Raw genomic sequence first — 12,608 nt, forward strand, 5'->3', positions numbered from 1 at the left:
CTCTCAGTTTTCCTCCGGCCTGAAAACAGCCGGCCAATCAACGAACAGAGGGCGGGCTGAGAGCCGTGACGTAGACGCTAAGCACGCTAAGATAGTATTTTAGGTTAGGGAAATCTAAAACGACCACGGATATGGAGACACGGGATGCAATTCGCTCTGTTGTGGAGAATATTCCCGGCATTTGCAAACTGAAGCCCGAACAAGAAGAGTGTTTGTTAAACATTTTGAATGGAGGTGATGTTGTGGCCCTATACTCCCGACAGGTTTTGGGAAAAGTTTAATTTATCAACTATTACCGATCGTCAGCGAGACACTGGGCAGGCCAAAGGCCGGCAAGGCGATGTTGTAATTGCTTGGTTGCACTCATGGAGGATCAGGTTAAGGAAGCAGCAAAACTCGGTCAGCCATGTTCACTCCGGTATTTCGCTCAATGGTTTCGTTTTTTCATCATACATGTGTTTACAGTGGAAGTTCGATGCGGCTGAGCTGGCGAATAACACACGTCATGACCAAACGCTATGTGATTGGCTTACGGGTAACCAATGATTTTATACTTCAGACAAGCGCCCCCCCCCCCCCCCCCCCCCCCCAACCCCCCCCCCCCCCCCACCCAGTGTAGAGTGTATCTCTTAACCGCCTGAAACAAGCACTCGTCAATGTAGACGTCTATTGTTGTTGCCGTCTTCAGTCATTTTTTTGTTGTTGTGGTTTTTGTCCTGTCTCCTCATTTCTTATCCAACTGTGAAACAACGGCCCAGCCAAGGCCAGTGTTGCAAACAAAGATAGCAAAATAATTAGTGCAAAAAAAATCAAATTGCATCTGCAAGCTACACATACATTGTTTGAAAAATCAGGCATCTGTTCTAATGACAAAAATCGCATCATGCACATTGTAAACATACCCTAGAGTTTGTGTAAAAACCAAAGTATAGTTTGGTCTTAAGGCTGTATATTGAGGATGACTATTTGTCAGCAAAAAGGCTTATTTTGCACATATTCTGTTTATCAATTCTCCAATGGTAATTGTCTGTGTTTATGAAACAGTGCTGACTTGTCTTCACGTTGTCACCCCCACCCCTGAGGCTTTACAATCCCATTATATTCCGAGTGTAAACATTACAGCAGTGATCTCTGTGCTGAAGCCCCTCAAAAGGAGAGAGAGAGAGAGAGAGACGACTAATGGAAGTGTTTGTCTCTTCTATCCAGCCGGGCTTTGTTGCTCTGATCTTACAGGGGTTTATTTTATCCTATGAGTTCATGGTGTTTTGAGAGAAACAGCCCATCTCCTCCACCACTGTTTGGCCCAAAATTAGATAAAAGGCTCTAGGAAAGACCCCACTACCAAAGTCAGGTACTGTCAATGGAGGATATAAATGTTTATTCCTTTAATAATGGCTTCCCAACTTCAGTATCTCCTGCTATCTTGTCTGTCATCATGTCCCAGAGAGCACCAGAGGAGAATGGTTCATGGCCATGGATTTCGTGGTGTGTTTAGTTGGCCTTTCATCGGGGTAAATAGTCCCGGTTTGGCTGAGGCACCGATAACACGTGGTGGGTGTCCCGCAGTGCTGGTCAGTCAAAAGGGAATAAACTCACTCCATACAATGTGCTGCCTCCATAAAGGCTTCTTTGTGACTGGAGAGAAGGGTCAACTCACTCCTCCAGCCAGCCAATAAATACCCACATTCTCTACCTTTTTGATTTTGTTTTGGCAAGTAGGCACGGACAAAAGTAGAACGACGTTTAATTATTCACAGGGAAATAGATAAAAGATTAATTTGCATTGATTTTGCTTCCTGACAAAGAGAGTCATTTTATGGACTCAAGAAGCAGAATGCAGACCATTTTCTCCAACCAACCAAATGGAACAAAAAGATCAATGGCACTTTTAGCATGGTTATCAATGACCAAAACCTGGAAACGCTCCCTTTGAACAATATTGGTTTTGTGCATTCTACGCATTGTTCGTGTCCAAAGTTTGCACCAATTCCTTCAGAGAAATGCGTGCGCTTTAGCCCACATATAAAACCAAATGAATTTAAATAATTCCGTTTGTTACGTTCACAATGCAAAATTTCGGTTAAATCACAGGATTGATGATAGCATTCAGAATGTTGCCCAGTGACAAATGCTATTTTTTCTGGTTCATTTTCAGCTTTTAACTCTTCCAAGCGCATTAACCAAAGCATTTCAATGATTTGTCTTGCTTGTTTTGTGTAAACGCAAAATTCTTGCTTATTCGCTGACATGAATCATTTGTGCTTGATTGCTTTATTTACCAGTTCTATAACAAAGCACAACATTCAGTATTTGTTTGACTAATTGCACAAATAATTTAAATATATATATATTTAATTATCTTGCAGTTCTCGCTTTCTCTAAAGGGAGATTACGAATCAGCTTGTAGAGATTTTAGTTTATATTAAACTTATTGTTTATATTTTAGAGTAAAAATTTATTCAAATGGAATTCAAATGTTTTAGCTAGACCTGTGATCGCGATCGCATTTCATTTACACAGAACCAAAGCTAAAAAACCTATAATATTACCTAAATCTTTAAATACCATTTTCATTCTTGCAGACATTGTCTACTACTTAGTATTCTTTTTTTCTATGTGTGTTTTTAGCCAATACTTTAAAACAGCAAACTGTCTCATCTTCTCCCTAGTGAGTATTTAAAGGGATAGTTCACCCACAAATGAAAATGACCCCATGATTTACTCACCCTCAAGCCATCCTAGGTGTATATGACATTCTTCTTTGAGACGAATACAATCTCAGTTATATTAAAAAATGTCCTGACTCTTCCAAGCTTTATAATGGCAGTGAATGGCCGTTTAAGTTTTGAAGTCCATCAAAGTGCATCCATCCATGATAAAAGTAATCCACACGGCTCTGGGGGGTTAATAAAGGCCTTCTGAAGTGAAGCGATACGTTCGTGTAAGAAAATTATCCATATTTAAAACTTCATTGACTAAAATAACTAGCAGTTGGCCGGACGCATCGATTTACGGCGAAAGAGTAACCCTTGACCTTGACGCTCGAACGCGGAAGCGCAGAGGATAGTCAAGTCAAGTTGCATTTATTTATATAGCGCTTTTTACAATACAGATTGTTTCAAAGCAGCTTTACAGAGATAACAGGAAAATAATGCAAAAAAGTTTGTTTCCAGAAGAAAATAGCGTTACAGTCCAGCTTAAGTAAGTTCAGTGATGTTTCATTTTTGTTTAAAAAAAAGTTATTAATTTAGTTCATTTATATCTAGCCGCTCTGGAGTAAACCGTGATGTCATCGTCCAGCTCAGTTCAGTTCTTGTATTGTAGTGTCAATGCAGGCAGATCAATATTATTGTTGAATATTAAATTAAATGTTAAATTTAATGTCCCCAACTAAGCAAGCCAAAAGCCAATGGCAACAAAGTTGGAAAAAGGTGACAGTGGCAAGGAACCAAAACTCCATCAGGTGACAGAATGGAGAAAAAAAAAACTTGGGAGAACCCAGGCTCAGTCGGGGGCCAGTTCTCCTCTGGCCAATGAACGAACAGTGTATGATATGATTCAGGCAGCATTATAGGTCAGACCAAAACAAAACAGCAAGTTTTGTTTTGTTCTATTGTTGATAGAGCAAAACAAAACACCAGTCACGAATTAGAAGTCTAAAACAAGAATTTTTAAAGAGAAATGTCGGAGGAGCTTGAGTTTGTTGCCCAGCCCTGTTTGTTTGAACCGCGAGAGGCATCAAAGCTTACAATACTCCTACATCCTACGTCATACATCATCAAGTGTTACTCTTTTGGCGACGCGTGCCAAAATGCGTTGACTTAAAGTCGACTTGCGTAGGCCGTCTGCCGGAAGCTAATTACTTTAGTCGATAAAGTTTTAAATGTGGATATTTTTCTTACATGAACGCATTGCTTCACTTCAAAAGTCCTTTATTAACCCCCATGAGCCGTGTGGAGCACTTTTATCATGGATGGATGCACTTTGATGGACATTTTTTAAAATATATATATATATGATATAACTACGATTGTATTCATCTGAAAGAAGAATGTCATATGCACCTAGGATGATCATGGGGTAATCTTCTTTGATGTATTCTTTTAACTGCGTCACTCCAAGTCTTCCAGGAGTTTGCCGATGAGATGGGGAGGGTTCGTACAGCGGTGGCATGTTCCTCAGCAGTGGGGAAGGTCTCTGTCAGCACACATTTGCAGTTTAAAGATGTGATGTGAAAGTGTACCAGTGTTGTCAACGCTTGGTGTGTGGGACCTAAATCACTATTCCTCATAATGTAATTAAATGGCTGGTCCCAAGATCTATGAGCTTGCCTTGTCCCTGTTGCCCCCATTTAACCAGCATGCCTCCTTATCTGAAGGGAGGCCTCATAAAACCTTATGAAAAGGGCTCTTCTTCACTCATTGTGCTCATTGTCTCTAAAGCCTGTTATTAGTGCAGGGAGTCAAATGATGTTGAGCTGCTGAAGAGAACATCAGAGATCTTACAGGTGTAATATCTGTTCTTAATTGGATATCTGCCCTTTCATTACTGTATGCTTGGATGGACGCAGTGGTGGGAGACAGTAGGACTGTGAGGGGTGTGAGTTTCATCCAGACGATCTTAAAATGCGATATAATTATAAGCTTCTTCTAAAGACACTTTTCTTGAGCTTGTTTAATGGCACCAAAATGACAGTCCTGTTAAAGTGAATAATTATGTTTTTTGGGTGTGACGGGTTACACCGGTATTTATCTCAGATCAGTTCTTAACAGAAGGAGCAGATCCAAGAGGGCTATAGGCTTTCATTCTCCTAAATTCTTGTATAACAGAGTGAGCTCATCGCAAATGTCCAAAATGATGCCTTCGTGTTGTGAAAATAATCATGCCAGTTGGAATGCAGCAATGCCATATATTAGCAGGTATACCATTCAAAAGTTTGGAGTTTTTGTTTGTGTTTTTGAATTGCATGGCATTTCTAAGTTTTTTTTTTTTTTTTAACCATGTCTTTAATGTTGATTTTGATAAATGCATGCATCCTTGCCAAATAAAAGTATTCATTTCCTTAAAAAACTCAAACTTACTGACCTTAAACTTTTGAGCGGAATATTAAACCTAAAAACATTATCCACCAACAACCTGTTTATCTAAGAGAACTTTTAAAGCATTACTTGTAAGTCTTTTGCCAGCAATTAACAATTTTACAATTCTAATCACCCTAAATGAGCTTACAATTAACATCTCACTGTTAAATAGAACATTAGCCTCTTGATTGTAGCCGAACTGAGCTACAAGCAGCCATAAAGGCGTTGATGCCGTGTCATTGTTTTAAAATGAGAGAAGATTGCATTAGTGTTGTAGTCCCTGTAAGCTCCAACAAACATTTATTTAGGAATTAAATTAGGGGTTCCAGCGATTCTCAGAATTCAATTTGCCGTTTTGTGTTCCCACAATCTGTCTCGATCCGCCCTTTTACACAGACGTCAGTAAGAATGATCAAAAGTGTCATTGCACAGCTTTTACGCATTTGGTCCCGGCATTGCAGTGAAGTGACCCATTCCAAGTAACCCATATCAGTCTGGAACTGAGCTTTATAAAAGAGTCTATTGGAAATCGCTCTCAAAAGATTTTTGCGGGGGAAGCCACGATGAAAAGTGCTCAAAGAAAAAGTATTTGGAGATATCAGCAGGCTCTCTGAGGGAAAACAAACTATACCGACCAATGTGAGTTGACTTAATCTGATTAGGCTAACCTCATCAACGGCCTCTTAAAAAAGAGAAGAAAGCCATGAATTGGTCAGATGGGGGATGCTCTCGCTTGCTCTAAGAGCACCAAAGAGTCTCAGTGAATACCACACATTGTAATGAACATGCTGGTCCGCAGATGGTAAAATGACAACAACCCTTTTGAATGGCGAAGCAAACAGAATTGATCCAAGGTTTTTGCAGGTATAAGAACTATGAAACTGAATTGAAGTAAAAAGCCAAAAAAATTTATAAAATTGAACTTTGAAGCCCTGAGGACTAAATGCAGCAACCCTCGACTCCGCAAGAAATATCTCCATGCATATTTTAATTAATTAATATGGGATTCCACCTCACAACTCCCCACAGGGCCAGTAATAAAGATGAAAGACTTGGACAAGTAAACACAACATTATCCGACACATAGATGTATTAGAGCATTTTAATACAACAATGTTTGGTTTACAGAAATCCGTAGCAACAGTGTGTTTGAGATATCTTCCCCTGCCAAGACTAACTCTTTAGATCTTTTGCCAAGATTTTCTCTTATTCAGGATATGATCAACTAAAGTACCTCATGATAAGTTCTGAAACCAGAATCGTGTTCGGTGTCTGTAAAGTTATACTCAAAAAGCAGTTTCTGCATGAAAACAGGGTCTGTCATTGTTTAACACAAGGCCTGTATGCCTATATGTGAGATTGTTGCCTGAATGTTTTGTTTGTTGTTGATATTTTGTAATTACGTCACATACTTTTAAATGCTATACCAACAGATCGAAGTTCCTCCAGAAGAACAACAGGAAGCAAGAAACCATGAGAGGAATTTGATTTATTGTCTGTACGTGGATAGTTTCATTATCTGTCTTCAATAGAATTTATTGTAAGCCTGATTTTGTAACTCTTCTGTATTTCTGTACGATTTTTAAATCTCTTTTTCTTGATTTATGTATAGTAGTCAGTTGAAGCCAATAATAAAAAAACAGACCAAAGACAGAAAGTCTCTGAGGTCATCCAGTTGTTCACAACATCTTTATTTTTGAGCATCTCAGATAATGAAGGAATTCATCACAGGAAAAACATCCATTGAGGTCAGTGTGACTGATTTATTAAAACTCATAATAAAGGTTTTAAAGTTAAAATACTAAATTGTATTACAAATGATCAAGTCAAATGCTGAATTGTTTTCATGCTTCAAATGGTAAACACATGTAACTTTACAACATTCTCACACTGTTTTCATCATAAGCATGACAATATTCAGGGTTATCATTTGCATCCAAAGTCTTTGAAATCTTCCATTTTGTATTTTCAGAAATCGCTGCAAAACTCAAGAGCAGAATCAAGCCAATGGGCAATGTGATCAAAGAGCGTGTAAAGGGATTGTCCCGACAACAGCAGCTAATGCAGACATAATTGACTGTGTTTTCGGCGTTCTGTGAACAGATTTGGATAGGGACCGAGACTCATTACCCAACAACAAATGAACTTTCCTTCAGTGCAAAGAAACAACTGTGCACGCTCTGATCTCGGACAACAGTGTGCTGGTCAGTGTTAAGTCTAATTACAAAACACACAATGCCTTGATCTTTTTCATCTCCTTTCCCTTTGCTGACTAAAAGTTTATCATGTACACTGAAGTTAGAACACGTGTGCATTATTCCAAGAACCACTGCGATGACTAGGAGAAAAAGTGTCCCAATTAACCTTGATTATATATATATATGTATATGAGAAATATTTGGAGATAGATAAAATTAGATAAAAAGATGACAGTGTCTTGGCCATCTAAATAATTATCTCAAGCTCTTCAGAGGAGGTATATGGAGGTATCACATACAGAAAGCAGGATTAATAGCTACATAATATAGGCTACTTCAATATAGCCTACATACATATATATATATATATATATATATATATATATGAGAAATATTTGAAGAAATATACAATTAGTTAAAAAGATAAAGACAGTGTTTTGGCCATCTAAATAATGATCTCAAGTTCTGTAGAGAGGAGGTATTTTGGAGGTATAGCACATAAAGAAAGCAGGATTAAAGGCTACATAATATACTTCAATCCCAGAGCAAATAGGGCAAATGTGAAGGGGTGAGCGCACAGCTGGCCCCTGAGACCTCAGGATCCTGGGCAAACAGGCTTCCAGCATGTCCCAGCTAGTCTCGGCAACAAATGACAAGAGTCCCTCAACAATGGTCAACAAGCAGCTAAACACAAGACTTAATAAATTCCCATTGCTATGGGATTTCTCTACCTTATTAGATACAAGATAGACTTTAACTAGATTAGGTTTTTGTAGCAGTGGTTACATAAAGCATTTAAAGCATTCCTATTTCACATTATTTTAAAATATATCAATGGTGATCTGATTATTATTATTATTATCATTCTGTCTTAAAACTCACTGTAACATTGCAAAATGTTCTTTCTCATAAACAAAGTGTGGGTATGCAAAGGCCTGACACAGTTGTATTTATTTTATGGAAGGTTTTTTCTCTCTCTCAGTATATTGACTCTCCAAACTGATTTCAAAATCACTGTTTTATGTCACTCCTTTGCAAAGGATTTGCTGTAATTCTAAGCGTTGTGTAGTGAGGCGTTGATTGTGTTCCTGCTGTGCTCCGCCTAGTGGTCAGATATGGTACCGCTTTGACTGTTTAAACTTCAAGGTAAACTTTCGATAGATGGCGCGCGACACCTATAAATTAATTCTCCCACTCAGTCTCTCCAAGGCAAAAACACCGCCAGAACTTCATTGTTCCTGCTAAAATGATTTAAACAGCTACTTTTACTAATTAATTTAGATTTTAAAAGTGTTTGTAATTAATAGCCTATAGATTATGTGCTAATACGTTTTAATTTCCCTTTACCGTCCTTTAAATGTCAGAAAATAAAAGTAGCCTAGTGGAGAACCCGCAAAAAAAGAGTTATTTTCAAGGAGATGCAAAACACAGACTCGTTGAGAGAACGTGTATTTGGAGTTCCATGTATTGCATTCATTGCATAACTTGTAGGCCATACATACATTTGTTTATAGCAGGCTGTATGCAAGTGCAAAAAATATTTATTTATTACATTTTCTTAATCGTCTTGCAACGCACCAACAAACATGGAAAAGCTCCTACAAGTTTAAAGTCAACCCGACCAAGAAAAAAAAACATGAGTTCATAATTCAGCAGCAATAAAAACAGCCGCGAAACTTGCTCTCTAAACCCCGCAGCCTGCGAGTTTAGCAACGGCACGTGCTCAGGGGACGCAGCGGTGCAGTGAGCGGGCGCGCAGACTGACTGGCACGCGGACAGATGTAGGAACACCTCCCCCGCGCGCTCTCGGCCTTCTGCACTACTGGAATGATTGACGCGTAAGATGTTCACCCAGCCAATAAGACGAAACTCCGCTCTATTTGCATAAAGCCGCCAGCTTCCTATTGGTTTCCTGCGTGCTGCTTCGAACCGCCTCGCGTGCCTGTACAGCTGTTTTCTTCTTTGAAGCGCAACTAGATCCTCAAAGTTTTTTCTTTCTACAACGTCCGAATCCTCGCATTTCTGCTATAATACGCACATTCTGCAACGTGTAGTTAAACAAATAAATATAACATACTGACACTATTAATTTGTATTTGTCATATGCACAATGTTACACTGTGGTACAAAGTCAGTTAAATATTTTGTCTAATGACTGTGCATTATATTATGCTATAAATATATATGTAAGATATAGCTATTATTAATATATTATTATTTATATAGATAGAAGAAGAATTATGCATATAGAATGCATGTCGGCAAAGTTGCATTGGACTTTTTTTATTAAATAAATAATAAATACTGTCCAAAGCAACTTTCCCATGAAATCCGGTGCAATGAAATACAATCACAATGAGAATTTGCAAGACAATATGGTTGTATTAACATTGTTGGTGGTAACAGTAATAATTCGAGTAGGTGACGTTCTAGTGAAATAGCCTACATTATTTTTACCAATATAAAAAATAGAATGAAGTTTTTATGTTGATACAATTACACTATTTATCCGTTTAACCATACTGACATCAAGTGTACAGGAATGTTGTTCACGCTGTGTGTGAATGCAGAAATACGTGATTCAGCTATGAAGAAACGTTGGTGGCAAACAGCAAGAGTATTCCCCCAATTCCCCTTATCACTTCACAGCCAGGCCGACTGCACTCGCCTCTTTGTTGTTTGTCCCTCCAGGGCTGATTGAGCAGCGCGTGACTGACAGCCCGCGGGGGTGTTGTCCAATCAGCAGTCTGCCCGCGCCCAATGGGTGAGTCCGCGCGCCTATTGGCTGAAGCGAGTGTGGGAAAGAATGCAGAGAGGGTTTCACACGAACTGGGAGCATGCGATCTATCTATAAATACCGCTGGCGTGTGGCAGTGGGAGATTCGACTTGCCCTCTGAAGCGCTACGCCACTCACGCTCGTGTCCTCATATGACAGCCTGCCGACTATAAGTCATATAGCTGATAAGAGGGACTCACACTCTCTCTCGTGACCATCCCGAGATCTTGGCTACGCTCCGCATCTAATCCTAAGAGCCCGTCTCTGTTTAAGAAAACACACACACGGAATACAAACACTTTTTTGGCTTATACCGGACCCAACCTTGGTTTTGATGATGCCAGCCGATAATATGGAGAAGCAGACCGCATCACCTATTGCTGGTGCCCCTGCCAGTGGATCTCACACTCCGGACAAACCAAAGAATGCCAGCGAGCACAGAAAGGTAAATATCATTTAGTGTGTGGCACTTTGCGAGTGTATATTGCTTTAGAAGAATGTCAGTTGCCATTTCAGTCAATCTGAAATCAATATATTAGAGTCTTTATAATATAAATGAATGAGCTTTGCATTTGATCCCCAGTCTTCAAAGCCAATCATGGAGAAACGCCGCAGAGCGCGAATTAACGAGAGCCTTGGGCAGCTGAAGACCCTGATACTCGATGCTCTTAAAAAAGATGTAAGTTCTGGCCACAGATCTGTTTGCTCCTTTCACGTGTCAATAACCCAACAATCTTAATTTTCAAACAAAATTTCTAATCGGTTCTTCCCATTCACAGAGCTCCAGACACTCTAAATTGGAGAAAGCTGATATCCTTGAGATGACAGTCAAGCACCTGCGCAATTTGCAGCGTGTTCAGATGACCGGTAAGTCTAATTAATTCAAATGTGGGATTTTAAACATTTAGCCTCATTTTAAAACGTAGCTGTGTTTCCTAAATACCCACTCCTAATAAACTTTACCTTTGCTTTCTAGCGGCCCTGTCAGCTGACACAAACGTCCTCGGCAAATACCGCGCAGGATTCAACGAGTGCATGAACGAGGTGACTCGGTTCCTCTCTACCTGCGAGGGGGTGAATACGGAGGTTAGGTCGCGACTTCTCAACCACCTGTCTGGTTGTTTGGGACAGATGATGGCCATGAACTACGGTCAACCTGCCCCATCTCAGCAGGCTCATTTGGCTCAGCCTCTTCACGTGCAGCTTCCTTCAACTTTGCCCATCAACGGCGCCTCAATGGGCTCCAAACTCAGTCCTTCAGAAGCGGTCTCACCCAAAGTCTTTGGAGGATTCCAGCTGGTGCCAGCCACCGACGGACAGTTTGCTTTTCTTATCCCCAACCCAGCTTTCGCGTCTGCTACAACACCAGTCATTCCCTTGTACGCAAACGCAGGTGTTCCAGTGGCTGTCAACGCCAGTCCCGTCCAGGCCTGCTCCGCTCCCACGGCGGCCTCTCCCGTGCATGGAATGACCTCCTTCGCCGGCGTTTCACGGGCCGTCAGTCCCGTTGGCGTTAGTGCCGGAGCAGAAAGCAATGAACCGGTGTGGAGACCTTGGTAGACTTGCTCATCCTATACGAACTTCTAAAACAGTTTTTCATGATGAAGAAAATACGTTTAGTTCCGTTATAAGGGACTTTGTTGACCTTCTGTTAAACAAGGCGCATATATGTTTGTTAGCTGATTCCAATATTTGGATGTTGTTAATGAATATTCTGTTGTTAATTTAGCAGAATAACACTTAATGTTTATAAAGTACTTTTTTTAAATGAAAGAATTTAGTTTTGTACAAAGTTTGTAAAAGATTATATCATGCCAAAGCTTTCTTGTTTCTTTCATGATGAGTGTTTATGTTTGATGCTGAATAAATCAAAATTACGAAATCGTGTTGAAGCCTTTTTATATCAAGATCTAGTTTATGTAAATCTAATATACTGGAGTAAGTTAAAAGTTTTATTTATTTTATTTATTTATTTATTTGCTATTACTTGATTCTTTTTTAATTCTTTTGACAATTCTTTTGACTTTTTTTAGGCTACACATGAAGATTGACGGTTTTTACGAAAGTTGTATTAAACAAATTTAAAAACAACACCTTTTTAATGGCAGAAATGCCTTTAAACTTTAATGCTCAATTAAGTTTCCTGCAATATTGCTCTTAGTTTCTGCTTCTGGCGGGAAGAGATCACCCTAAAGTGTCACAGGTTGAAATGACAAAGGCAATGAGAGGGTTTCTTTCTTTTCTTTTGCAAAAAGGTAATTAAACATCTCAAAAGGGTCTCATCCTGTATGCAGCGGGATCTTTAAGAAGTCCTAAACCCTCATTCATTGGTCTGGGAAATACGCTTTGGGTTAATGTCACTAACAGATTGTCTCAGTGAAAAGAGAATATGGAAGAATCCTCTCCTCCTTTTGTGTACCAGTTGCTTTAGTTATAGCACCTGAATAGCCGGCTGGGTGCTTTCGCGCCCCTTTTCTGACCAAACTGATGATGATTTAGGCTACCTCCTCAACACCAAATCTCTTTCTTAATTAAAATATTATAGGATCAAA

General features: G+C 39.5%; 1 protein-coding gene across 1 annotated transcript; it reads left to right on the top strand.

Annotated features, from left to right (window-relative positions):
- Window positions 1-10,110: 10,110 nt before the first annotated feature.
- her9 (hairy-related 9) lies at window positions 10,111-11,938 on the top strand. Its single transcript, XM_056268089.1, has 4 exons — window positions 10,111-10,501; window positions 10,640-10,735; window positions 10,836-10,923; window positions 11,033-11,938. The coding sequence occupies exons 1-4, from the start codon at window positions 10,391-10,393 to the stop codon at window positions 11,614-11,616; spliced, it is 879 nt and encodes a 292-aa protein (XP_056124064.1). The 5' UTR covers window positions 10,111-10,390; the 3' UTR covers window positions 11,617-11,938.
- Window positions 11,939-12,608: the final 670 nt, after the last annotated feature.

This window comes from Rhinichthys klamathensis, unplaced genomic scaffold (genome assembly GCF_029890125.1).
Source record: "Rhinichthys klamathensis goyatoka isolate OS25496 unplaced genomic scaffold, OSU_Roscu_1.1 h1tg000269l_1, whole genome shotgun sequence".
NCBI lineage: Eukaryota > Metazoa > Chordata > Actinopteri > Cypriniformes > Leuciscidae > Rhinichthys > Rhinichthys klamathensis.